The 27,297-nt window shown below is 58.8% G+C and overlaps 1 protein-coding gene across 10 annotated transcripts; it reads left to right on the top strand.

Moving 5' to 3' along the window:
* Positions 1–969: 969 nt before the first annotated feature.
* On the top strand, positions 970–27,297 carry PLOD1 (procollagen-lysine,2-oxoglutarate 5-dioxygenase 1). 10 transcript variants are annotated; one of them, XR_011503627.1, is made up of 20 exons: positions 971–1,103; positions 2,598–2,645; positions 8,095–8,186; positions 9,023–9,156; positions 9,847–10,010; positions 11,038–11,150; positions 12,497–12,560; positions 13,986–14,083; positions 14,953–15,054; positions 15,619–15,750; positions 17,285–17,406; positions 18,689–18,793; positions 19,233–19,358; positions 19,666–19,807; positions 20,652–20,765; positions 21,445–21,510; positions 22,135–22,239; positions 23,702–23,848; positions 24,480–24,762; positions 26,405–27,297. XR_011503627.1 is itself a non-coding variant. In XM_014849781.3 (20 exons), the coding sequence occupies exons 1-20, from the start codon at positions 1,028–1,030 to the stop codon at positions 26,558–26,560; spliced, it is 2,232 nt and encodes a 743-aa protein (XP_014705267.3). In that variant the 5' UTR covers positions 971–1,027; the 3' UTR covers positions 26,561–27,297. The 10 variants fall into 10 exon arrangements, 6 of the variants coding, with proteins under 6 accessions (XP_070367171.1, XP_070367169.1, XP_070367168.1 ...); XR_011503625.1 differs by having other exon boundaries at positions 23,702–23,874; positions 24,637–24,762; XM_014849781.3 differs by having other exon boundaries at positions 24,637–24,762.

The following is a 27,297-nucleotide window of genomic DNA, read 5'->3' as shown; positions in this document are numbered from 1 at the left end:
GTTTCTCTTTCCCCAGAACCTATGCATGACCTGCTCTATGTGGTTCATCCACGTGGTGACATTCCTCTTCCCTCTGCCCTTTGCCTCTGTGGGAGGACCCCTGACCACCCAGGTCGCACCTAGGCTCATTCCTCCTCTAGAAAGAGGCTCCCTCACTCTGAGGGTCTCTCCCAAAGAAGGGAAGGGTTTTCCCATAGATGGATGCCCCTGGCTGACGTCTGCTCCCGAACCCCTGTTCTAGAGACCCTCGAGATGTTGGGCTTTGAGAAGACCCAAGGCTGTGAAGAGGCCCTTAACAGTTTCATTCATTCAACAACTGTGACCTCAGGTGCAAGACGGTCCTTGGCTCCGAGGTTCCGCTGGCCTCCCAGGGACATCCAGGCGGATGAAGTGATTCCCTTTTTGGGAGATGGTGAGGCGCTCTCTGCATTTCCAGCAGCCAGGAGGGTGTGGGCAGGAGTGTGGGTGCCTCCGAATACGCTACTGCCCGCCGCTGCCCAATCCGGGCTCAGACCTCCCGCCTACGGGTTTGGGGAAGAACTAATGAAATCCTAAGGGCTGTTCTAAGTGGGCTACAGGTAACAATGTCATTAACCCGAGCAAGACCCGGTGACCAGATGCTCTTACAACCCCCACTTTTCAAGCGACGAAGCTGAGGCTCACGGTGATTGACACCCCCAGGCCTCGCGCGGAGCCTGGCGTACAGAAAGCGTTGCCTCGCCCCCTCGGCCCGCTCTGCCTGGTGGCGGGGAAGCCCCCTCGGGAAGCCGCGAGGAGGGCGGGCGGCGGGAGGACCCGGGAGCCGCAGGGCCAGGCGGAGGGAGCCGCCCCGCTCGGAGAGGCCTCGGTCCGGGCCAGTCTGCCGGAAAACCCTTCCCCCCGGGAGCGCGGCCGGGAGGGTCGAGAGGGGCGGGGCGACGCCGCCCCCGGGGCGGGCTCAGTGCGTGGCAGCGGGACTGCCGGCCGCGTCGCGAAGTTTCCAGCCTGCCAGCGCCGCTGGCTGCCCGGACGTCCCCAGACCTCGGCCATGCGGCCTCTGCTGCTCCTGGCCCCGCTGGGCTGGCTGCTCCTGGCCGAAGCGAAGGGCGACGCCAAGCCGGAGGGTGAGGGCCTGGGGCCGGGGCCGGGGGCGGGAGCGGGAGCGGGCACGGGGACGGGAGGGGATCGGGGCGGGAGGGCTGGTCCAGGGGCTGCCTCCCTAAGGACCGGTCTGTACTGGAGGCCTGGGCTTCCGAGGAAGTCTGGGTTCCGGCTGCTTGACGCCGAGTCGCTGGTGACTTGGACAGATGACTTCCCCTCTTGGGGTTGCGGTTCCCACATTCGCGCAGCTGGGAGGGGAGGGGCAGCCCAAGTCCTGTTCAGCACCAAGAGGGTCAAATAATAAGAGCACTCATAATAATAACGGCAATGGCTACCGCTTGTGAAGCGCTTAGGAGGGGCCAGGCATCAGCGAAGCATGACCGCAACCCTGGGAAGTGCGTTCTTCTATTAAACCCATTTTTCGGCTGGGCAAGCTAAGGCTCCAGAGTTGATTCGTTTGCCCAAGTCACACAGTTTGTGGGCCTTGGAACCAGGATCGACACCAGGTGTGTCTGCTTCCAGAACCCAGCTCAGAGCCACTAGGCCTCACAACCGTGGGGTGACCCGCTGCTGTGCGGGGTCAGGGGTGGAGGTGGAAGGGGTGGCTCCCATTGCAGAACCCTCTGCACTTTCACCTGTGTCCTCTGTGGTCCGCTCTGCCCCTGCCAGGTGGGTCTTACTCTTTCCAGGTTGCACACGAGGAAACTGAGGCCCAGACAGGTTCAGTCACTGCCCAGGGTTGTCCAGCCATGGAGGGGTTGGTCCGAGGTCTGCTGGACTCCGGGTCTGGTGCTCCTGCTACATCTTCGAGGCAGATTGGATTTCAAAGTGTGCCCCGCTACCCTGATGGGTGCTTCTGTCCTCCCCAGCCCTCCCTGGGCCACCTCCAGGGCTGCTCGCCGAGCACCTGAGAGTCCCATGGAGGACATAGACTGTGGCAATCCTAGCAAAGCAGAGCTGAGCTGGCCACACCTCCCATGGCACCCTCTTCCCTCGGCCCACCCTCTGGGAGAACCTGGGGGCCCAAGGGGGCAGGGTGGCAGTATAGCAGACCCTCGGGCCTGGAGAAGGGATGGGAACCCCCATTTCTGAGTACCTCCTGTGTGCTGGGTTGTGCCCAAGGCCGCACACCTCCCACTGGTAACGCTGGTGGTGCTTAATCTTCATGAGGCTTGGTGTTCCAGCCCACCAAATGGGGCACGAACCCCCACTCCTAGAGGTCTTACAAGGATCCGAGGGATGAGGCCTGTTGGCGAGGCTTCAGCGTGTTGCCTGGCTCATAAAGGCATTTCCTGGCCCAGTGCTGCCAGCTTCCCTGGAGTATCTCAGCAGGGCAGTAAGACAGGTCAAAAAATCCAGTGAGGGAGGTGCTGAGCTCTGGGCTGGGCTGGTGGTGTGTGCAAAGGGCCTGTGGGCTAGGTCCACTCCCTGGCCAGGAGCCGGGATCCCTGTAATAGCCTTTTTCCCTGGGCCTCTCTTTCCCCTGCTTCTGCTGATGTGGGCTGCCTCCACCCCAGACCATCCCATGAGAGAAACTCCAGCTGCCCATGACGAAGCCCACAGAGGTGAGTCAGGGAGGGACCAAGCTGATGACAAGGTTTCAGGTGCCCTGACTCCCAGCACGTAATGGGAGGGGGCCAAGCAGACACAAGGCAGCCCCTACGGAGGGTTCAGGATTCAAGATGTTGCTGAGATAATCCGGGTGAAGCACCCAGTAGACAGTAGATCGTTGACTGGGGCACAGGAAACAGCGGGTCCCAGGCGTGGGGCTAATGGCAGGCTCCCCGCAAGTTGAGGCCCTGTGCTGCTCTTGCTCCTTTCAGACCTTTTGATGAATGAGCAATCACTAGCTCCATTTTGCAGATGGGAAGACTGAGGCCCCGAAAGGTTGAACACCTGGTCTCAGGTTGCCACAGGTGGTTGGAGGTAGCATCATTGACTGGGAGTCAGACCCTCTGTTCCTTCCTACTGATCCCCACTTCTGGATGGGGGAGCTATTGCCTGGAGATGCTGCCTGGGGGAGCCTGCTCAACTCCCAGACCCCGCTGAGGTGGGACCCTCAGCCTGCTGGCTAGGAGGACAGAGTGGGATAGTAGTTTTTCCAGCAGGCCTTGCGCAAGCTGCCCACTGACTGGTGTCAGCTCCTCCCTTCCCCCAGCTGGGCCAGATGCCCAGTCCAGCACCAGGTGGCTGGGATGGGGCAGCTGCTGAGGAACATTCCACTGGGGCAGGCGCAGGGATAGGGGCACAGCGGGGCCTGAAGTGGGGCAGGGGATTTGCTATGGGGTCTTGGGAAGTCTGGAAGGTGGAGATACTCTCAGCAGCTTATCCACCTCCGCACCTCAACACCTGTGATTTGGCACATGGGGAGAAAGATGGAGTTTTCACTTTCAGGGAGCTCCCAATCTGAGGGGGGGACATGGAGCTCCTCACCTCAGTGGACGCCCAGTCTGGTGGGGGAGACACAACCCTCTGCTCCCAGAGAGCCCTGTGCCTGAGGAGGGAGGCATTGGCGTGTCCTGGGGGAGCCCCCAGACCGGTGTGGGGGATGGAAAAGGCTTCAACAGAACAACATCCAAATAAGCACGTTTCCATAGAGCTGAGGGGGCAGGCGAGTCCAGGGGCCCTGGTCCTTTCTCCCTCCTGCAGAGGCTTCTAGCTGATCCCTGCACTCTCCCCGGGCTCACGCCTTTCCCTGCAGCCCATGGGATGGCCATGGGTGGGGAGGGACCAGCCAGAGCTGACGGTGCTGAGATCCGAGGCTCCAGGGATGTCAGCTGGGCTTGGCGGGGGGGGGGGGGGGGGCGGTTCCAGGAAATGAAAGTGTCCCAGGAGTCAGGGAAGCCCAGCTGGATGTGTGTGTATTGGGAGGGGGCTCTGAGGAGACCCTAAAGCGGCAGAAATGAGGCCATACCCTGGGGTGGCAAGGCTGCCTCCTGGGCACTGGGATCCACACCTGCCATTCTACTGAACTCCGTTTCTGGCATCTGTTCCAGCCCCAGGTGGGCCTGGAGGATGGGGGAGGAGCTCCATTCATTCCCACATCCCCAGAGAGCAGACTGGGTGTGTCATGACATGTGTCATGACGATGCCTTGAGAGCCGAGGCCGCACACTGACCATTCACCCCCTTGCCCGGGCTGGCTCTGCTTGGGGCAGAGGGGACATCAGCCAGAGCACAGCCGACCCAGGCTTGAGTTCTCAGCCTTCTCTTAGGACCCCGGGGGGGTGTCCGCACTCCCTGCAAGCCCCCTAGCTCAGCCTCTTCGCATCATTCTTGCTCAGGAAGGCAGCTCCTCTCCATCCCCGACCCCCAGGGCAGCACCTGCCTCCACAGCCCCCTCTCTTCGGGGAGGCTCCCTATGACAAGAACCCGTTTGGCCGCTTGGCCAGGTACTGTGTTAGGCACGTGACGGACATTAGCTCATTTAATCCTCACGAGAGTGTCTTGAGGGAGGTAATGTTATTGTTGTTACTGCTCCCATTTTACAGATGGGGAAACAGAGGCACAGAGAGGCTCAGACTGCGAGTGCCCAGCAATCTGTCTGTGCCGCTCCCCTCTGTTGTCTCTCGTTATCTCTGTTGACCCTGGATCACAGGTTGTCCATCTGGGGAAACCACTGCTGGACTTTGGGCAGCGGGTCAGGAGGGCCGAGAGCCCTGCCCCCAGCCCGAGGGGGCCCGGCTGGATGGGACAAAGCAGGGAGCAGGGCCCTGGTGCTCAGAAACCACTTCCTCCACGTTGTCACCTGTGGCTTGCCCAGAGCTCTGGCCCGGCCTGGTGGGCTGGGGCCAGTCCTCACCGCGTGACTGGAGCTGAGTGCCCACGTTGGGAGGCCTGAGAGGAGGCGGCCGGGAGTCCCAGCGTTCCAGGGTGTCGGACAGGGGACCGTGAGGGTAGGAGCATGGGCCTGGGGAATTCCAGCTCGTTCCCTTCTCGCTTCGAGGTTCTGTGACCTTAGGCAGGTTAGTTCGCCTCTCTGTGCCTCAGTTTCCTCACCCGTAGAAGGGGGGATGGAGATGTCACCTGCAACGTGGGGTGTGGATAGTTAAATGCGGTAGGAATGTAACATGCCTCGCGCAGCGCATGGCATCTAGTGAGGGCTCAGCCGGTGGCAGCGCTTCTGGATCACCTTCCCACGGTGCTCCCGAGGCCAGGCAGTGTGCACCAGGCCCGAGTCACACTCAGTCCCAGCCACGGTGAGGGGAAGGGAGACCAAGGAAGTAAAGCTGGGGGCCTGGCAAGGGGAGAGGAGCCGCTTTGTACTGTACATTGCCTGCCGGGCACACCGAGACTGCATGAGGACTGCCGAGGACTGCCCGGATAAGGGATGAGATTAAGGAGGGCTTCCTGGAGGAGGTGGACTGGGGCCTCTCTGGGGGAAGGAGCAAGTTTTGCAGGGAGGACAAAGGAATGGGGTGCAGGCTGGGTTCATTGAGGCTCTTTCGTGGGGGTGTTCAGAGATGATGCCAGGGTCCCTTGCAAGAGGGGCCTGCCTTGAGTTCCCTTGCTGTGAACCACTCCCAGGCCCCTGCTTTGGGGCCCAGAGTCAGGACCAGGGCATGGTTGGATTAGAGGTTTCCAAATGCGGCTGACGTCAGAATCACCTGGGAAGTAAAGATCCAGACCCCTGGGCCCATCTCAGACCCCTGTCCCGGGGCCCGGAGTCTGGATTTTATGGCCTCCCTTATGATGCTGATGTGCAGGCTGGTTTGGGGCCCCGTGGACTGGGTGATCTCCTGAGGTCCTCGGCCAGGGAGCGGTGCTGTGTGGGCCAAGGAACCCAGGATTGGATAAGGCTGCAGTGGGGCACGTGGCAGCAACCGGAACAACAGAGAAGAGACAGGCTGGGCGGGAGCAAGGTGGGGTGTGGGGAGAGTCCTCCGCCCCCCTCAGCTAGACGGATGGAGACAGACGGCCTGGCCGCTGGCCCAGTCTGGGCAGTGCGTGCAGAGGTTAAGAGATGGGACTCCGGGTCTCGGCATCTGTGTCCGATCCTGGCGCTGCCGCTTCCTAGCTCCCTTGGGCAAGTTACTCACCCCGTCTGAGCCTTGGTTCCTAACTGTAAAGTGGGGGGTTAGTGTGTGTCAATTGCTGAGAACAGAGCCTGGCATGCTGATGGTGTTCAACAAAGGTGAGCCACCGTTTACTGTTGTTCAGAAGCAGTAGCTCGAGAAAGGAGCCTCGAGACACTCCCCCCGCCATTCCCCTGCCCGCTTCCCGCTGCCTCACTTCAGGAGCCCCATCCAATCCAGAATCCAGAATCCTACACAGACACACACGCTGGCATTTTCCATCGTGAAATGTGACACTCTTCCTGTCCCCGGCAGCCCCTGTCTGTGACAAGAGGGCCTCAGAGCAGGCAGCTCTGGCTCTCCTCTCGGAGAGGGAGACGTAACCATGCTGGCAGGAGTTGGGGGAGCCCTTCCCCAAGTGTGAGCAGCGCCCCTCTTTCCGCTCCCCAGGGTCCAGTGGTGAGGCCTCCCCTGTCCACACCTGCCTGGTGAATCCACCCTCCTCTGCCCCAGGTCCCCGGCCCACCCCCAGGGGATTCCTGCCAATCTCTGCTCGGCTGCCTGGTGCCAGCCCCCTGCTCTGAGGCCAGCAGCCCGCCCCTCTGCTCAGTTGGCTCTGCCAGGCCGGACCGACCCCTTTGTTCTTTTAGCCCAGGCTTCTCCTGACATCCTCGGTGGGGGTGTGGGAGGGCCTTACCTGCCTGTGCTGGCCTGGCCCCAGGCTGGGTCTGTTCGCCCTAAATAGTGTTCAATCCTGGATCCCAGGGAAGTAAAGCTCAACCAGTAAAACAGTGATGCAGAGCTGCAAAGTGGGGCCCTGCCTCTGAGGGCAGGAGAGAGGTCACGAGAAATCTGAGAAGGCTTCATAGAGGTGGCGGCAGAGAGGAGGTGTCCCTGTCACTGGCCCTGGGACCTGGAGGAAGGTTAGTGAAAGGGCAGAGGGCGGGAGCCCTGGCAGGAGAGGGGAGCCCAGCAAGGTGGGACTCCTGCCTAGAGAAGGGCCTGCTCAGTGGAGGGAATGAGTATGTTGGCGGGCTGATGAGTGAGGGCCTTGAATGCCAAGAGCAAGGTGTTTGCCTCTCACTAATCAGCACCAGTAAAAGCTCTTAGCGTGTGCCAGCATCCCAGCAGGGATCTCCTTTAATTAGTCCAGCAGCCTTGGTAAGGAGTGACTGTTCTTATCCCTGTTTTATGAAGGGGAGACTGAAGCTCAGAAAGGTCAGGGACTTCCCTGAGATCACACAGCTGGTAAGGAGCAGAGCTAGGATCCCGACCAGGCGTGCCAGCTACAGAGCCTTCACTTCTCAAGAAGCATAGCCTCAAAGTGCGGCCTGGGAGGGGCTTCCCCACGGCTCCCAGAGATGCCGTCTGGGGAGTTGTTTCCAGCAGGTTCTGTTGCAGAGGTGAAGCCATGCTACCAAGCCCAAAAGCAGTCCCTTGTCAAAAAGGTGGGCAAAGGCTGGAATTTCAAGTCGTTTTCTGCTCCTCGCTGGCTCTCAATGGTTCTCACGCTGTTGGGAGAATCCAAGGCCGAGTGAGGCTCAGCAAGAAAGTCTGCTGGGATTGATGAGCAATGTCTGCCCTGAGTGCGGGTGTGGAAAGTGGTGGTGGTCTCTGGGCTACTGTCCGACATTGACCAGAGAGGTCCTCCTGGTGTTCAGCACTCAGAGTGAACCCTTCCCACCACCCTGTGCGAGCCCCCTAGATCCAGGGAGACCCAGTCCTACAACGCAAGGTGCAGACACCTCTGCTCTGGATGCTTCCTGTTGTGTCCGTCAGTTGCCAGCTGGATGGAGCCCTGGAGGAGGATGGGGAGACCCGGCTTGTGTCCCAGCTCTGTCATTAGCTGAGTGATCTTAGGTGCAGCCATCCCGCTCTGGGCCCTGGGCCTTTGTCTATAACGGGTTGATGCAAAGACACATCCTGCCGGGACTTGATGGGTCACCGGGACACCCCTCCTCATCCTCCATTCCCATTCACCACGCTGTCTCTGTCCCCAGACAACCTCTTAGTCCTCACGGTGGCCACGAAGGAGTCCGAGGGGTTCCGACGCTTCAAGCGCTCAGCCCAGTTCTTCAACTACAAGATCCAGGTGAGGCCCCCCCGGGGGGCGGGGGCAGACACAGCTGACGGGCGGTGGGAGAGTTCAGGAGCTGGGTGTCCGCCCTTCCCAGACTGACTTGGGGCCACAGGGAAAGCTTCTGGAGCCTGAAGGATGAAGATGGGTTAGGAAAAGCATGACGGGAAAGAACATAAGCAGAGTCCAGGAGGTGCTGGCGATGGAGAGTGTGGGAAAGTGAGGCTGGGGAGGCATGTGGTGGTCCTCACGTTAGTGTGCCTGCCACTCCCCTGGGGGGTGTGGCTGGATTAGAGGGCAGGGCTGGGGAATCTGCATTTCCACACGTCCCCCCAGGGGATTTTGGGATGGAGATCTTGCCTGTCTAAACGCTGCTCTAAAGACATGGGCTAATGCCCAGTTGGTGGCACAGGCTTGTTGTCCTCTGCATGCAGTCCATGGGGCTGGGCCCAGCAGGGAGACGTTCCTCCATTCAGCTGAGTGTGCTGAGTGCCCCCTCGTGTCAGGCACCGTGGCAGGCACTGGGGATAGAGTGATGGACAAGACAGACCATGGCATTGGCTAGACAGCTTATGGACTAGTGACATTAAGCCAGGAGGAAAGTGTATTAGCTCACATGAATGAAGGTTGAAGTAGAGGGTGGCTTCAGGCATAGCTGGATCTAGAGGTTCAGCAGCATGGTAAGGGCTTGCCTTTCCATCTCTAAGCCCGGTGGTGGAATGGTTTCCCCACGGGGGAGGGGAGGAGATGCTAGACAGACAGAAGCAGAGATGCCCACTGCCTGGTGGGGGGATTTGCCTGGTCAGCTAATTCTTTCGCAGAAGCCCACATTAAGGGTGCTTTCTCTGCAGGCGCTGGGCCTGGGGGAGGACTGGGACGGGGACAAGGAGACGTCGGCGGGCGGCGGGCTGAAGGTTCGGCTGCTGAAGAAAGCTCTGGAGAAGCATGCAGACAAAGAGAACCTGGTCATTCTCTTCACAGACAGGTGGGTGCCTGGCGGCTTTCTGGGCGGGGCCCTCAGTGGGAAGATAGAAGAATATTCTAGAATGAGGCCCTCCCAGGACATCAGGGATAAGGGGTGGTCACTCTAGCTAAGGTTGCCCAGTGTTAGGGGTCTCTGGATGCCAGGAAAGACCCTCTGGTGCAGCCCATTCCCACTCTTGCTGGAAAGATGGGCGGAGGACCTGCCCAGGGGTGGCAAGCCATGCTTTAGCGGGAGAAGGGCACGGGTTATGGGGACCTCTCTCTGCCCGTGGTGGGGGTGGGAACATGGCGGGCAGGGCCAGAAACAGTGGGGCAGATCCAGTCCCCAGATGCTGGGGGGAGGGGGGTTTATGAGAGCCTTGATCCGAATCCCGTCCTGCCTGTGCTCTGCTCCCCTCCCCCCGCCCCATCTTGCCCCTGCCCTCCTCCGCCTGCCCCATCTTCCCCCGCCCTGCCCCATCTTCTCTCTGCCTGGCTGTCCCCCTGCCCCCTCCATGCTGCCCCATCTTCCCCCTGACCCCCTCTGCCCTGCTCTGCTGTCCTCCGGCTCCCCTCCCCCTGCCCCATCTTCCCCCGGCTCCCCTCCATCCTGCTCCATCTTCTGTCCACCTCGCTCTCCCCCCCCCCCCCCCCCCGCCCCCGGCTCCCCTCCGCCCTGCCCTGTCTTCTCCTGGCTTGGCTCTGGCCACAGCTACGACGTGGTGTTTGCCTCGGGGCCCCGAGAGCTCCTGAAGAAGTTCCGGCAGGCCAGGAGCCAGGTGGTCTTCTCGGCCGAGGAGCTCATCTACCCCGACCGCAGGCTGGAGGCCAAGTACCCGGTGGTGTCGGATGGCAAGAGGTTCCTGGGCTCTGGAGGTGAGGAGCGGGGCGGAGTGTATGGTGGGCTCCAGCGGGTCCCTCCGCTGCCGTTGTGAGGATCCCCCTTGGTTGGCACCCCATGCGCATGTCTCACAGGTCCCCAACCCGGCCATCCTGAGTAGAACCCCTGACTCTTTACCCCTAAGCCTGCTCCCCTGCAGTCTTCCTCATGTCATGAACAGCCACTGTCCCCCGGGGCAGGACTGGAGTCACCCTGGTTCCTCCCTTGCCCTCCCCCACCTCAGACTGCTGGTGAGTCACACCACTCCACCTGAGAGATCTCACGTCCACACCCACTGCCACCGCCGCACCAGGCTCCTGGCCGCCTGCAGTGGTCTCGGAACTGCTCTGCCAGCCTCTACCCTCACCCCCTTCCAGTCCGTTCTCCGCCAGCAGCCAGATGGGAATCCACTCACATCTCTCAATGGCTCCCCGTTGCACGGGGAATAAAATCCATATTCTATTCTGGATTTGTCCGTCCAGCCCTGGAAGGGGGATCCACCCCTGGCAGCCACTTTTCCACTTTGGCCAGGAGAGTCAGCTCATCCAGATGGCCGGAAGTCTGCGTTCCAGCCAGGGAGCTGTGTGGGCTGTTCCCTGGAAGCCCCCATGCACTGTGTGACCTTGACCTAGCTTCTGCCCTTCTCTGGGCCAAGTTTCCCAGATGACTGCAGAAAAGGAGCTCCAAGCCTGTGCCCCCCCAGCTCTGCTCTGCAGGGGCTCCTGGTCTAATCATTCATTTACCGCCTTGTGGTACCCAGCACCTGAGCTGGTGCTGTTCGGTGGACACCATCGATCTTTCTCTCTGGGCTCAGTGGGAACTCATCACCAAGTGGCATTAACTGCCGGGCCGTTTCCGGCCTGTGGACATCACCTCCCCTCAATCCAGGAGGACTTCTGAGAGGAGGCAGGGCTTGTTGGTGAAGGAGTGGGAGGTGGGTGAGAGGGGAGGCTGGGAAGAGAGCCCTGGCTTAGAGGCTCAAAGCTGAGTGTCTGTCTCTTCCTGTCCCCTGCCAACCCCCAGGCTTCATCGGTTATGCCCCCAACCTCAGCAAACTGGTGGCCGAGTGGGAGGGCCAGGACAGCGACAGTGACCAGCTGTTTTATACCAAGATCTTCTTGGACCCAGAGAAGAGGGTAAGAGGCGGCAGGCGGGGCTGGAATGCTGGTCCCACGGGCCAGGCTGCACTGGGAGCCGCCGCCCTGAGGCCTGAACCCCCGGGTTGGGCCTGACACCCGTGTTTATCCATCCATCAATTCACTCATTTATTCCGTGGATATTTGTTGAGAGCCTGCTGTGTTGAAGACACCGTCACGTGCAGGGCGGGGATGTGGCAGAGAACCAGACAGTTGGGGTCTCTGCCCTCAGGGACCCCCAAGTAGGGGAGACAGGGATTTATAACCTCGTGTCAGATGGTGGTGATGGTGATGAAAGGAACCGACAGGCTGAGTTGCCCCTTCCCCCTGTCCTGGGGGGCTGAGGAGAGCCTGACAGGCTTTGGAGCCCATCTTGAAACAGGGATCATCGAGGGGAGTGGAGGTGGCAGAACCAGGCCAGTGTGGCCCCAGACCCAGCCAGTGTCCTCTGGGCAGGCAGGAAATCTGGGGAGTCCTTGGAGGCCAGGATTCCTGGATTCTGCCCTACTTACCCCCCCACCCCCATCCATGCTGTGCTGTGTGACCTAGGGTAAATCACTTCTCCTCTCTGGGCCTTGGTTTTTATCATCCACGAAATGATGAAATGAAGTGGTTGGACTCGTGCAGTGGAAACTATGAACTTGATGTTTTTGTTAATTCATTCCTTCCTCCTTCCCCTTTGCCTCCAGCGACATCACTTGCAGAAGCCCAGGTTCTAAAACATAAAAGTGGAGCTCGTCTCTATGGAATAAGGGCCAAGCCTAGAGTGCCACTTGCCCTTCCTCAGCCTGGCCTAGGGTTCCAAGAGACACAGTCGAATCTTGAAGAGACAGCATTGTGCTGTGAACAGGAACTTCAGGGCCAGGCTACCTGGGTTCAAATGCCAGTTTAGCCAATTACTAGCTGTGTGACCTTGGGCAAGTTACCCAACCTCTCTGTGCCTTGTTTTTTAATCTGTAAAATGCGATAACAGTAGTACTTTTTCATAGGGATGTTGTGCAGATTAATTTAATTTATATATATAAAATATTTAAAATAGTGATTGATTCACAGAAAGTGCTAGACGGGTGTTTGTTATTACCATGGTCCTTGTTATTGTGGAACCAGCCGTTTCCTTAAATTCCTTCCAGTTCTGAGAGTCCCTGGTTCTCTCTGAATGGAGCCATGAGACTAGTAGATCCCAGGGGCTTGACCACTGGCTGGCCTCCCCAGGGCTGCCAGCTGCCCTGATGTGACAGGGCCAGCACGTGTGGGGAGGGGAACTGGCAGAGGTGGGAGGCAGGCTGGCCACACTGGCTGTGATGGAGCCATGTCCATGCTGCAGCCTGTCGCCCTCTTTCCTGCAGGAGCGGATCAACATCACCCTGGACCACCGCTGCCGTATCTTCCAGAACCTGGTTGGAGCCTTAGGTGAGCAGCCCCATGGGGAGGGGATCCTGAGAGGGTGAGGTGAGGAGGAGACGAGGGGATTCCTGGCAGGGCCTGAGCCAAGGAGGAGAGCGGGCTGGTTCCTCTCTGGCCATGGTGCTGGGAGGTCCCCCACCCCATCGCCTAGTCCCCTGGGACCTTTGGGATGTCCTGGGGCAGAGCTGTGTCTCTCTGGGAGTGGCGAAAGGAGGCCCACGAGGTCGGTCCACAGAGCTAGGGGCAGGGAGGCAGTCGCTCAGCCTGGCGGAGCTGGGGGATGCACACAGCAGGTACCCGACTCCTGCTCTGCATCCCTGGTCCTTAAGGTGAGCTTGCTTCTCCTCCTTGCCCTGCCCGTCCCACCTGCCGGGTGCAGGCTTCCTGGGCTGGGGGTGGGGACTGAGCTGGCAGGGAGCTGATGGACGACTTGAGAAGCGAGACGCTGCTTGGTTTTGAAACCACAAACGCCCTTGGGCTGGCCCCAAGTCTGTGGCTGCTGATGACATTCCCGCTATCTTGGTGGGTGACCTCAGGCAAGTCACACACCCCCCTCGAGCCTCAGTTTTCCCATCTTAAGCAAAGAGAAGTTGGATCAGATCATTGCGTGGTGATTTTATGGGGTGAATGAACCCCTTTGAGAATCTGATAAAAGCTGCGGCCCCTCTCCCAGGAAGGTGCAGAAACCTCGCAGCCTTCTGCCTGTGGTTTCTGGGAGTTCGTGAACCGAGGTTAAGAAGCTGGATCCAGATCACCCCTTGGGTAGGCCAGGAGCTTGCACAGAGGGGCTCCCCTCGTAAGACCACCCACCACAAAGGCCCCCCTCCTCAGCATCTTCTCAGGCCTCTGAGAAGAAAAGGCCCCTGTGCATTTTATAACTGTCGGACAAGGCAGCTTCCCACCCGTTGTCTTGTGTGCAGACTAACCAGGTCGGAGCACGGGCGGTAGGACGCGCTGCAGGGCTCTCTCGCCAGGACAGGATCTCTCCCTGCCCCGCCCAGGCCCTCCGGCTGGCTGGCTGTTCTCCCTGCTGGTCTGCACGCCTGTCAGAGCAGGCCCCTCCCAGCGCCTGGCTGCGGGGCTTCCTGAGCTGTGTCTGGAGCTGGGGTGTTTCAGGTCTTCACTTTCTCCCCTCCCCTGCTTCCGGCTCTAAGAAGTCTCTAAGAAGTCGTCACAATAAAGAATAGGGGTTGCCGTGGATTCCATGCTCACGTGTGCCAGGCGTGGTGCTGGGTGCCTGCTGGACATGGAATCCTCCCATTCTTACCCCCATTTTACAGAGGAGGAACTGAGGCTCGGAGAGGTGGAGTGACTAGCCCGGGGCCACCCCCTGCTCACTGCGGGAGAGCTAGGATTCGAGCCCAGCCCATCAGCCCCAGAGTTTGGCGCCTGGGCCTGATGCTGGACAGATCTGTGCTTTCTGACCCCCAGATGAGGTCGTGCTCAAGTTTGAAATGGGCCATGTGAGGGCGCGGAACCTGGCCTACGACACCCTCCCCGTCCTGATTCATGGCAACGGGCCCACCAAGGTAGGGAGGGCCCCCAGCCAGCAGGGAGAGAGGGAGGGACACCAGGGCCCCGATTCTGCTCTCACTGTGACCCCACAGCTTCTCCTGGGGTCAGGGCCAACCACCTGGGCCCCACTGTGAGCTTGCTGCTCCTGAGCTCATGTCTGAGTTCAGTGTGGCGTCTTCTTTCCTTACTGTGGTGGTCGGTGATGCCCTGTCCATCCATGCTGGACCACAAGACACATAGAGGGCCACTGTCCCCATCCAGGCCTGGGCTGAGCTGCCCGAAAGCATCCATACTTCATCACCCTAGGGCAGATGCATTTGTTCATTCAACAAATATTTATTGAGCATTTGCACAGGGCCTGAGGCATAGTCAGTCGGGAGCAGGACAGGCTGGTCCCCACGCTCCTGGAGCTACGGAAGGGGCTGCGGTGCAGGCCGGCCCTGGGGAACTGGCCCCCGGCTCACAGCACGTCTCTGAGTGTGGTGCTCAACCACCCGTGTCAGAATCACGTGGACCGGGGAGGAAGCAGGGCTTGTTCAAAATGCACTTTTCCTGGCCCCATCTAAGAGCTGCTGCTCAGTTGGACTCTCGGAGGGGGTGGGGCCCCGGAATCTGCATTTTACCAGCTCCCAGGAGATCCGGGGATGAAGAAGTGCTGGAGCACCGGGTCGGTCCTCCCTCTGCCCTCCCTCAGAGCAGCTTCGGTCATCTCCAGGGAGACGAACCTGCTCTCCAAGACGCACCCAAAATACCATCACATTCCCACCCCCTTAGGGTGGCAGAGGGCTGGGATGTGGGCCACTAGGGCCCAGAGAGATGTGACTCCGTGGTCGTGGGTGGGTGGGCCTGGCCCAGCTCCTCTCAGACCCCTCATCTCCGACAGCTGCAGCTGAACTACCTGGGCAACTATATCCCTCGCTTCTGGACCTTCGAGACGGGCTGCACAGTGTGTGACGAGGGCCTGCGCAGCCTCAAGGGCATTGGGGTAAGGCTGCCGGACACGGGGGGGCTCCGTCCCCTGGAGTGGGGGAGGGTGGGCGATTCTGGAAGAGACTGTGTTGTCTTCGGTGGGAGATAAAGGGGTCACCTCCCTGTTTGGGGTTCCTTCCTCCTCCTCACCCAGGCGCCTCCTCCTGGAAGCCTTCTCAGACTCCACATGGCTCCAACTTCCCCCAGGTGCCCAAGTTCCGGTTTCTTCTGCCTGGGCCTTCAGGCTTCCCTACAGCCCCCTCCCCATCCCATGAGCCTTACTCCTCATTCATGGCCCACTCCAAACCCCATGCCAGCCAAGCTCTCTGGACAGCATGCCATCTGTCACTCCAAGTTTGGGCTCATGCTGCTCCCCATCCCCAACAGGGACGTCCTCCTGCTGCTCCCCTGCCGGTCCCTGCCTCTGTCTACCTGCACATCCTGCTTGGCGCTCCCCGGGCCAGGCCCCTTTCTTGCTAGTCCACACGCCTCTGCCTCTGGCTCTTGATCCCTCGGGCCATCCTCGGGGCCCAGCAGGGGCTGCCAGGGCCTGACTCCTGTGCCGCCCCTCCCCCTGCAGGATGAAGCTGTGCCTGTGGTCTTGGTCAGCGTGTTCATCGAGCAGCCCACGCCGTTCCTGTCCCTGTTCTTCCAGCGGCTTCTGCGCCTCCACTACCCCCGGAAACAGCTGCGGCTTTTTATTCATAACCATGTGAGTGGCAGGCACTTGTTGGGGTTGCTGTGTGGCTTGGGTCAAGGGTCCAGCCTCGTGAGGTGACCTGAGATCCTGAGGAACTGGCTGAACCAGGGCTGTCTGGGCCAAATGGAAGTGGGCAGTGGGCTGTGTCCCCAAATTCCTGTTGACTCTGGCTGGGTTTGAATTCCTATGCTACTGCTTATATTAGCTGGGTGATCTTGGGCATGTTACTCAGCCTCTCTGTGCTTCAGTTTTCTCATCAATTGAATAGGGATCCAACAGTACCAACCACACAGAATTGCTGCAGGGGTTAAACGAGTTGACGTGTGAAATGCACAGAGGAGTGCCTGGTGCATAGGAGACACGTGGGAGGTGCTCTTAGCCATTGTCGTTATTGTTTCCCTCCCTGGCCCAATCAATCCTTCCTAATTTGATCTGGTGATAGTCAGATTGGTTTCATTCCTTGAGGACCTTCTGGGGAATCGAGGAGGGCCTGGGCCCGCCGCTCCGTGGGGAGCAGGCCTGGAATCTGCATTCCTGGCTCCCTCCCTTTCCTGCCTCTCCCTCCCAGCCCCACAAAGTCCCACCTCTCAGCTTTTGCTCGTCCTGGTTTCCCCAGCTGGGATGCCAGAGGCACTCTCCGAATGCTGCCTGTGCTCAAGGCTCCTGGGCTTCCGGAACGTCTTCTCAGCTGCCCCATCTCGGCTCGTCCCTTTCTGAGACCTCTCAGCCCTGCAGTCTGCACCCCACCCCCACGCACCCACGGCCCACACTCGGCTCAGCTCTCTGTCTGTGTCACAGACATTCACTCAACTGTGCAATGTGCCACATGGAAACAGGAAAAGGATGTAGGCTCTCCCGGGGGCCTCCAACTTCCCTGGAGATATCAAACAGCATGCTTATGAATTATCTGTAGAAAGAGAAGTGTCACAGGCCATGTCTGAGGACCTACTGTGTGCTCCGTCTGACTTGTTGACTCCTTACGGGGACCCTGTGTGGGAGGCATGATCACCGTCCCGTTTTACCAGGGAGGAGACTAAAGCCGAGACAGGTGAAGTGACTTGACCAAGGTCACACAGCTAATCATAGCAAGGCCGGCCTTTGCTCTAAACCGTGGGTTTGGTTCTAAAGACCCTGCTCTTTCTGCTTCCCCAGGCAAGGGGCCCTGGGTATGGACTGTTTGTCAAAGCACAGTCCAAGGATCACCTGGAGTGTTTTGTGACAGAGCAGATCCCTGGGCTACATCCCAGACCATCAGGATCAATGACTCTGGATGTGGGACCTGCTGATGGGGGATGCTCTCCTGGTGACAGAGGCTCTTAAGAGGCCTGTGGGCCTGGCCTCATCAGGGGAGGGTGGTCAAAGGATGGGCAGAGAAGGGCACTCCAAGCAGAAGATCTGGCAGGGGTAAAGTTCTGGAGATGGGAAAGCAGATGGCCAGGGATGTGCCAGGAATGCAGGAGAGCAGCCTGCAGGGCAGAACATGCTGTGGTCCCTGGCTTGGATCTTCTGTCCTCGTCCTCATCCTCCCGTCCCCTCACCCCCGCAGGAGCAGCACCACAAGGCTCAGGTGGAGCAGTTCCTGGCAGAGCATGGCGGCGAGTACAAGTCTGTGAAACTGGTGGGCCCCGAGGTGCGGGTGGCAAATGCCGATGCCAGGAACATGGGCGCGTGAGTTGGGGGCCAGGGCACCGTGGTTCTCTGCTGACGGAGGTGGGCGGAGCAGCGCCAGGCTGGGAGACAAGAGTTCAGAAGGCTGTGTCGTCTCCAGCAAGTTCCTGCTCCTCTCTGGGCCTCAGCGTTACCATCTATCAAAAGGGGAAACAGTCTCTGTCCCGCCAACCTAGGGGCTCCTGGGTGGGGCTGAGCAGCGTCGTTTGGGTTCAGGAAGGAAATCAGAGAAGGGGGAAGGACTGGAGAGCCAGAAGTAGATAACTGCTGAGAATTTGAGGAACACTCTCTGATTTTTTTTCCCTTTTTCTCTTTTTTTCTCTTTTTTAAAGATTTTATTTTTCCTTTTTCTCCCCAAAGTCCCCCGGTACATAGTTGTGTATATTTTAGTTGTGGGTCCTTCTAGTTGTGGCCTGTGGGATGCCACCTCATCGTGGCTTGGTGAGCGGTGCCACGTTCACACCTAGGATTGAACTGGCAAAACCCTGGGCCGCCAAAGCAGAGCGTGTGAACTTAACCACTCGGCCACGGGGCCAGCCCCTGATTTTTTTCCTTTTTTGCTAAATCAAACAGATGAATAACTTGTGTTGACTGTGGAAGCATTGGACAGTCCAGATCGGAGGTTGGCAAACTTCCTCTAAAGGTCTAGATAGTAAATCGGTGTAAATCGGTTTTGTGGGCCTTGCTGCAGCTGCTCAACTCTGCTGTTGTAGCACGAATGAGCGTGGCTGGCCTCCAACAGCATTTTATTTATGGACACTGAAGTTTGAATTTCTTATGATTTTCGCATAATAAATTTTGATTTTTTTCCCCAAATATTTAAAAATGTAAAACCGTTCTTAGCTCAAGAGTAGTATGAAACCAGGCAGTGCGGTGGATTTGGGCCGTGGACTGTGGTTTGCTGAGCCCTGGACCAGATAAACAGAAAGAACAGACGTTTTCAAGCTTTTGGTACAAGTTACCAAGCTGCCCTCCAGAAAGGCAGAACCGGTTACCCGAGCCCTGGGCAGTGGGGGCCGGGCTCCCCAGGACCAGGGTTTTCAGGGCTCTTGACACCAGTTGCCAAGCTCTGGGCTTTCGTCTCAAGAGCTTGGTGGCCCAGGGTTTGGGTCTCAGAGACGGGAGGGACCTTCGAGGCTGCTGGTCCCAAGCTGCACCCGGGCTGACCAGCTCTCTGAAGACCCTCGGCTGGTGCATGGTGGTCGCAGATGTGGGCAGCGGTGAGAGTGCAGCCACAGGGTGGCTCCGGGATCCCACTCACCCAGCGTCCCCCACCCTGCAGGGACCTGTGCCGGCAGGACCGTGGCTGCACCTACTACTTCAGTGTGGATGCCGACGTGGCCCTGACCGAGCCCAAGACCCTGCGACTGCTGATCGAGCAGAACAAGTGAGGCTGGGGGTGGGCTGCTGCAGGTGGCAGAGAGACCCTCAGAGCCAGGGCTCCCAGCCCAGCGCTGCGCATGATCAGCCTGGGCATGGATTGCAGCCCCTCCCCTGCCTCCTTCCCTCCCCCCATCTCCTCATCCTCCTCCTCCTCTTCCTCACCTGTTACCCTGGGCTTGCCCCAGCCTTGCAACGGTGTCTTGGTCTCAAATGTTCCCCACCCCACTGCTACCAGCCCCCAAACCGCCCCCTCCCACCCCTCTGTTCCTGGCTGCCCTGTGGGAGGGGGTAGGTGCTAGATAGGCCAGACCCCCGTCCAGGCCCTGCCCTAGGGAGGTGCCTGCAGGTGGAAAGGCCTCCCCCTCCCCTTCCCAGTTGCTAGTTAGATCTGCCCCACGCGCCCAGGGGGCAGAAGGACTCCCACTGAGGGCTCCCTTCCTCAGGAACGTCATCGCCCCGTTGATGACTCGCCACGGGAGGCTGTGGTCGAACTTCTGGGGGGCAATGAGTGCAGATGGCTACTACGCCCGCTCCGAGGACTACGTGGACATTGTGCAGAGGCGGCGTGTGTGAGTACCCACAGCATGGGGGGCACTTTCGTTTGTCCTCCTGGCCTTGCAGCACCACCCTCCCCAGGATCCCTGCCCTTGTTGCCCTCAAATTCCTTCTGAACCTTGATCAAGGAAGACTGTAGTCAGACACCCAGAAGGACTTCCTGACAAGTATCCTGAGCCCATGTGGCCAGGGTAGGGGAATCAGAGCTGCACTCTTGTGCCCTCCCAGCCTGTGGCTTTCCCTTCCCCTGGCCCCTGACCCCCAGTTTGTGACCCCTTGCCACTGCCTGTGGCCCCCTCCATCTTCTTTTCTATCCCTCAGTGGCGTCTGGAACGTGCCCTACATCTCGAACATTTACCTGATCAAGGGCAGTGCCCTGCGGGCTGAGCTGCAGCAGACAGATCTGTTCCACCACAGCAAGCTGGACGCCGACATGGCCTTCTGTGCCAATATCCGGCAGCAGGTCAGCCTGGGCGGGGCGGTCAGAGGAGGCCCCATTGATGGGGAGCCTCAGGCCCTGGCGCTTCTGAGATTCCCACGGGGCTGCTCAAAGGCTGCCAGGGCCCCGTGGGCACACTTGGGGCATGAGAGCTGGTCCCTGTGGTCTGTGGGGATCATCGTAGCAGACCTAGTTTTTTACCGTGTATTTTATTTATTTATTTATTTTTATTAGAAAAAGTTTTTTTTCTCCTCAAAGCCCCAGTACATATTGCATATCCTAGTTGTAGGTCGTTCTAGTTTGTCTGTATGAGACACCCCCACAGCATGGCTTGATGAGTGGTGCTAGGTCCATGCCAGGATCCGAACCAGCGAACCCTGGGCTGCCAACGTGGAGCGTGCGGATTTAACCACTCAGCCACGGGGCCGGACCCTATTTTATTTACATTTCTGACAGAGCCTAAAGAAAACTAAACTTCCCACCTAAACATACTCCAAGTAACGTGTCCAAGGGATACCCTTGCCCTCTCCCAGGGCTCCACCCAGGTTTTTTTGTGGCTATTTTTTAAATGTGACAGCAGGATGGTGTTTTTCCCTATGCCCAAAACCTCAGGATTAGAACAGCATCCTTTTCTTTTACACATTCATTCTTTCAGTCCTGTTCAGTCCTCCAGGAAGCCTTCCCTGATTGCGACTCCAGTGTCAGGCCTGGGTGGGCACTGGGGAGGTGGGGTGACCTGCACTTGGTTCCCAGATCGTGTGGACTTGAACCTGGTGGGCAGAGGGGGCTGCAGGCATTGCCCCTTCCCGGGGAGGGGAGGGGAAGGGAGGGAAGGGGAGGGTCTCTTGCATATGCCTGCTCTCCCCAGGATGTGTTCATGTTCCTGACCAACCGGCACACCTTCGGCCACCTGCTCTCCCTGGACAGCTACCAGACCACCCACCTCCACAACGACCTCTGGGAGGTGTTTAGCAACCCCGAGGTGAGGCCCTGGGGGGCGGGCAGGGACCCCAGCGATCCTGCGGCTTGAGGTGCCTACCTCTCAGGGTCTGACAGTGGCTGGGACCCTGTGGGCCACCTGCCTCCCTCTGTCCCAGGGGGCTTATGGGCAGGATTTGGGTCGAGAGAGGAGGGCGTCGTGAGAGGCAGCCCCATCTAGTGGAGCAGGGACCAGGAGTCAGAGGCCTAGGTCTGTGGCCCGTCAGCTGTGACTTAGTTGAGCCTCTCAAGCTTTGGGGCCTCAGTTATCTTAGCTGTGAAATGGGTATACTATCCCAGCCTGACTCGCCTCTGAGGGTGCTGCGATGCTCAGAGGAGGAGAAAATTGTGACAGCATTCCTAGACATTGCAAGCTTGTGGCTGAGCGGGCACATGCGCATAAGTGCACGCAGACCGGTACACACATGCGCACACGTGCGCACATGCACTGACTTGTGCAAGTACCAGCTCCTGCGGGCACACTTGTGCACCCAAACAATTCACATGCGCCCAGTGGGCGTGGGTGCATGCAGGCTCCCCCGGGCACGCACACGTTCACTCATGTTGCACAGGGCCTGGGGGGAGGAGCCCGTCTTGGAGCATCCACGGAGTTGAGCAAGGGGTGAGCCCCAGCTGGCCCAGGCCAGGCCTGAGGACCCCAGCCCGGTTCCCCCTCCCTACAGGACTGGAAGGAGAAGTACATCCATGAGAACTACACCAGGGCCCTGGCGGGGAAGCTGGTGGAGATGGTAAGGGCTGGGTGCCCTCTGGGACCAAAGCTACTGGATTTGCCTCCTGCACCTGCTGCAGGTGTGGAGGGTGGAGGAAGGAAACCTGCTGACCTGTGGGAGAGGGGAGGTGCCTTTCTGTGCTCCGGCAGCGCTTGGGGTGAGAGAATGGGCCGAGGGATGGCCCCTCCTCCTGCTGGTGCTCTCCAGCTGGAGTCTGCCGGGTCCCAGGCTTCTTCCCTGGCCCAGGCAGGAAGAAGGCAAACATCCCCAAATGTGGTCTTGGCTGTGGGCCGTGGGCCAGGCGGAGAAGCGGGTGCTCCTCTGCTCCCCTGGAGCCTGGGACCTCTCCTCCCTTGACACGCATGTCCCTCTCCTGACCCTGGCACTGGGAGCTCTGTGACCTCGGCTGAGAAGGGCAGCTCTGGGCTCTGCTTCCTTCTCCCTTCAGCAGCTCACTGAGCCCCTGCTCCATGGGGACACTCGTGGGGACGCTTGGAGGGCTCACACACCGGGGTGTGGGGCAAGGAATGGACCACATGAGGGGCCTTGTCTGCGGCGGGTTGTGCACAGGGCCGTGGGGGCAGAGGGAGGAGGTGGTGGTGGCCCTGCGGACCCCTGTGGCTGAGTCCCCATCCTCCCCAGCCTTGCCCGGATGTCTACTGGTTCCCCATCTTCACGGAGACGGCCTGTGACGAGCTGGTGGAGGAGATGGAGCACTATGGCCAGTGGTCTCTGGGAGACAATAAGGTGGGCCAGACGCCGGGGCCGGGGCTGCTCGTGCCCGCCCTCTGGGCTCTTTTCCTGGCAAGCTGGCCAGCTTCTCTGGGACTCTTTAGATGGGGTGCTGGCAGGGTTGCCTGCAGGTACTTAGAGGTGGAGGGATTGAGAGATGGGATGGAGTGTTGGTCTCCAACTGCCATTCCTGCCGGGTGACTTTTTTTTTTTGAGGAAGATTATCCCTAAGCTAACATCTACTGTCAATCCTCCTCTTATTTATTTTTTTTTGCTGAGGAAGACTGGCCCTGAGCTAACATTCATGCCCATCTTCCTCTACTTTATATGTGGGATGCCTACAACAGCATGGCTTGCCAAGTGGTGCCATGTCCGTACCCGGGATCTGAACCGGTAAACCCTGGGCTGCTGAAGCAGAATGTGCGCACTTAACTGCTGTGCCACTGGGCCGGCCTCTGCTGGGTGACTTTGAGCTGCCTTAATTTTAACTTGCTAGGCTCCCAATTCCTGGTTTGTTACTAGAATGATAGAGCTTCCTTCCCCAGATGGGGCGTGGAATGGGGGAGGAGTGAGCAAGTGTGGGCTGAGGGAGAATTAGGGAGTGACGTCAGTGCCAAGTTCACCAGATGGCAGAAGTGGGTGTTACGGTGGACGTGAGAGGCTGTGCATTCTCTGAAGGAGGAATCCCGTGTCTGCACTCATCTTGGAAAGTTCGGGAACCATTTTTAAAGGCACATGAGCCCCTGGGCCTGTGTGCCTCAGAGACCAGCTGACCTTTGAGCTGGCAGCTGGACTAACCTGTGGTTCTGGTTCCCTGCCTGATCCACGTGCTTTCTCCAGAACCCGGTGACTGGCGTAGCCCCTGCGTTCGGGGGTCTGTTAGGCCTTGTGCTCCAGTGAGCGGGCCAGCCCTGGACTCCAGTGCCTCAGCTGACCTGGGGCCCTCCGCATTGGTTTTCTGTGCTGTGTAACAAATTACCACAAAACAACGGTTTAAAACAACACCCATTTAGTATCTCTGGGTTTCTGGGGGTCGGGAGTCCGGATGTGGTTTATCTGGGTCCTGTGCTCAGGGTCTCTCATGGCTGCAATCGAGGTGCCAGCCAGGTTGGGGTCTCCTTGACGCTCGGGGTCCTGTTCTAAGCTCGTGTGGCAGAATTCATCTCCTTGCATCTGTAGAAGTCAAGGCCACTTGCCTCTTCTGGGCCAGCAGGAGACTGAGTCTCTCTCTTCAGGACCCTCATTTGAAGGGCTCCCCCAGGATAATCCTCCTTTTGACTCAGCCAGACTCAACTGACTAGTTACCTTAATGCTATCTGCAAAACCCTTCACCTTTGCCCTGTAACCTCACCTCATCCCGTCACATTCACACGGCAAGGGGAGGGGATGGGACAGGGTCTGAACCCCAGGCAGTGGGAACCAGGGCAGGGGGCCATGTTAGCATTCTGCTTACTGCACTCTCCTTGGTCACTTCCAGGACAACCGCATCCAGGGTGGCTACGAAAATGTGCCGACCATCGACATCCACATGAACCAGATCAGCTTTGAGCGGGAGTGGCACAAGTTCCTGGTGGAGTACATCGCCCCCATGACGGAGAAGCTGTATCCAGGCTACTACACCAGGGTGGGCACGCCCGCGGTGCAGGCAGGGTGAGGGCAGGGGGTGGAGAGACTGCGGAGAGGAAACGGGGAAAGGAGAGAGAGGCATTCCCTGCTGGGGCCGAGGCCTGAATATTTTTGGTCTCCGGGCAGGAGTGAAGTCTCCCCTGGGGGTGGGGCCTCTGAAGGAAGAGTCTGGGGCAGGCGGAGGCCACTCTGCCCTGGCCTCTGACATCACCCCTTTGACTCTTCCCTCCATGTCCTCAGTGACGCGGATGCCAGCTCACCAAGCGAGCCCCCAGCCAGCTGGCCAGCGTGCCCGCTCCTGCCCTCAGTTTCCCATTGGCTGCATCACTCACACATCTGTTGACTGCCTTGTTGGCTTTCACACTCCTTCTCTCACTCAGTCCTTCCTCGTTCACATGGTTTCCTCAAACACCTGCCTTGAGTGTGCCTGGGCCCTGCCTTCAAGGAACCAGCAGCCTAGATGGTTGCCAAAAAGGGTTGTGAGGACTAGATTCGTTCCTCCCCAGCTCTTGCCTCTCTCTTCTCCTTTCCTCTGCTTCCTCCCCTTCTTTCCCTTTCCTTCTCTTCCTTCTCCCCCTTCTGTCCTTCCCTCCCTCCCACGTTTTGATCGAGAGCCTTCCCTGTGCCAGGCAGTGTTCCAGGCACCGGAGAACACAGAGTAAACAAGCCTGCCCTCAGGGAGCCGACACTGCAGCCGACTGGATGAGGCCCTCTGTCCGCCCTGCCTTCCTGGCCTTGGGCGGCCCCTCTCTAATGCCCGTTCTGCTGTCCTCCTCCGTGACGCAGGCCCAGTTCGACCTGGCCTTTGTTGTCCGCTACAAGCCTGACGAGCAGCCCTCGCTGATGCCCCACCACGATGCCTCCACCTTCACTGTCAACATCGCCCTGAACCGTGTCGGGGTGGATTACGAGGTGCGCCGGGGGCGGGCAGGTGGGAGGGCTGCCTGGTGAGCAGCCAACGGGGTGGTGGAGGCAGAGGGGCCCAGGGTACGTCCATGCCAGAGTGCCAGAGAGAAAGGGTGCTGACAGTGGGGAAGGCTTCCTGGAAGGGGTGGTTCAGAGAACAAGTTGGCAGGAGGCAGGGGCCTTTGGACATGACAGAGAGCACAGGCCCAGGAGGCGCGGGCCTAGGTCCTGCCTCTGCCCTTACCAGCCCTCTGGCCTCAGGCACGTTTCTTAGCCTCTCGGTTTCCTCCTCTTAGATGGGAAAACTTAGAGTTCCCTCTGTAACCTTGTGAGAATTAAATGAGATCATCCAGGTACTGGCTTACAGGGACCCACCGTAAGTGCTCGAGGAATGATGGCTGTTAGTAAGCAGGAGTTTAGGGTTCTCATCATTCTTGGAAGTAAGAGGGCTGCTTTGGGAATGGCGGGGCGGACGAGGTGAGTCCAGGGTGGGCCAAGGCTTGTGGCTGGAGGGGAGAGCTGGGGAAACCAGAAAGTCAGGAGAGCAGGGAGGGAGCAGTTCTGGGGGCCTCAGTGCCCCAAGTGAGGCCTCTAGGCGTGATCCTTTAGGGAGCCAGCCATTCGTTCATTCATTCACTTCTTAAACTACTATTTTCTGAGGTTTGTGGGCCTCGGTCCTGGGCCAGGCTCTGTGAAGGACACCCATAAAAACAGCTGTCATTGTTTGAGAGTTTACAGCGTGCTGGGAGTTCTCATAGGAAACAGTTTCGACTCCCCAGGGACGTTAGTAATATCTAAAGAGTTTTCGGTTGTCACAACTATGGGGGTATTACTGGCATCTAGTGCGTAGAGGCCAGGGGTGCCGGGACAGCCCCCCATAAGAAAGAATTATCTGGCCCGTGGTGGTGATGGCTGTACGGCAGTCTGAATGTACTTATCCCAATGAACTGTGCGCTTAAAAATGGTTATGATGGTAAAGTTTATGTTACGTGGATTTTACCACAATGTAAAAAAAGAGGGGCCGGTCTGGTGGTGCAGTGGTTAAGTTCGCATGTTCTGCTTTGGCAGCCTGGGGTTCTCCGGTTTGGATCCCGGGTGCGGACATGGCACCACTTGTCAAGCCATGCTGTGATAGGCGTCCCACATATAAAGTAGAGGAAGATGGGCACGGATGTTAGCTCAGGGCCAGTCTTCCTCAGCAAAAAGAGGAGGATTGGCAGCAGATGTTAGCTCAGGGCTAATCTTCCTCAAGAAATAAAGTAAAATAAAATAAAATAAAATAAAATAAAAGAACTTTCTGGCCCAGAATATCCAGAGTGCTAAGGTTGAGAAGCCCATAGCTCTTACTTGTATCATCTCATTTAATTCTCACAATCCGGTGCCCATTTTCCAGAAAGGGAAACAAAGTTGGTAAAAGGTGTAGCTGACATTGCCCAGGGCTGCCTGACTCCAAGGCCAGCACTCTTGACCCCTGGGTCTTTGCTGAGTGTCTTCCCTAGGCAGCTTATAGCTGTCACTCCACAAGGCACAAGGGCTGCTTGGCTGTGGTGGCTCAGATGGGAGAATGGGGGTACTAGGGGAAGGGCCCAGCTTCCTCTTGGGGAAACTGATGCTTCCTGTTGGGAAACTGACACTTCCTGTCTCCCAGGGCGGGGGCTGTCGGTTCCTGCGTTACAACTGCTCCATCCGAGCCCCACGGAAGGGCTGGACCCTCATGCACCCCGGACGACTCACGCACTACCACGAGGGACTCCCCACCACCAAGGGCACCCGCTACATCGCGGTCTCCTTCGTCGATCCCTAATCGGCCAAGCCTGGCCACTTCGGACCTTTTCCTCGTTGCCAACAACCACTGCCCAGCAGCCTCTGGGGCCTTGGGGTCCCAGGGAACCTGGTCCAGCCTCCGGGTTCTTGACCTCCCATTGCTTTCGGAGCCACCATCGGAGAGACTGGGCCGCAGGCCAGAGGCAGAGCACACCTCCTTGGCTGGGGCTTTCCTGGTGTTCTGCTCCCCACCCCGGGAGATGGGGTCCACGCTCACTGCCTTGTAACAGCTCATCCTCTCCCACCTGTTCTCCTGAAAAGCCCGGTCCCTCTTCCTCTGCCTCTTCCATGGGGCCAGACCTGAGCAGAACCGGGCTTACCCAGCTGCCCAGAGAGACTCTAGGGGCCAGAAGCCATGCCCCAGAGCTCCCAGGTGGGGCTGCCACCCGGGAACTTCTGCTTCAAGCTTCAGGGTAGACACAGAGACCTGGATGAGACTCAAGTCCCCTCCCTGATCCTGGGCCTGCTGAAGCCCCTTCCTCCATGGCTCCTGTCATGAGAGCAAAACATTGTCGCCTGGAGACGGTGACTCGGAAAGCCTCCTGGGAGACAGGAAAGGCATCGATGCCACAGCTCCATCCTCTACTTGACCCTTGCTGGCGGGAGGGGAGTGATATGTCCACACACTGCACTGCGTCATCCTGTTCCGGATGCCTCCGGAGAGAGGGACGGACAGTCAGAAACAAGGGAGTTTCTATTAAAGGCCATCCAAACCAC

The sequence above is a fragment of the Equus asinus genome, chromosome 5 (genome assembly GCF_041296235.1).
Source record: "Equus asinus isolate D_3611 breed Donkey chromosome 5, EquAss-T2T_v2, whole genome shotgun sequence".
Classification (NCBI taxonomy): Eukaryota; Metazoa; Chordata; class Mammalia; order Perissodactyla; family Equidae; genus Equus; species Equus asinus.
The sequence above is the reverse complement of the archived record's forward strand: the minus strand, read 5'-3'. Positions and strand labels throughout refer to the sequence as shown.

Excerpts from the sequence above, each read along its gene's own strand:
- PLOD1 (XM_070511069.1), top strand. The coding sequence starts at position 1,028 with ATGCGGCCTCTGCTGCTCCTGGCCCCGCTGGGCTGGCTGCTCCTGGCC. Across the intron at positions 18,794-19,232 it reads CTGCTGATCGAGCAGAACAA|GAACGTCATCGCCCCGTTGA; the intron begins GTGAGGCTGGGG and ends TCCCTTCCTCAG. Across the intron at positions 19,808-20,651 it reads GTGCCAATATCCGGCAGCAG|GATGTGTTCATGTTCCTGAC; the intron begins GTCAGCCTGGGC and ends TGCTCTCCCCAG.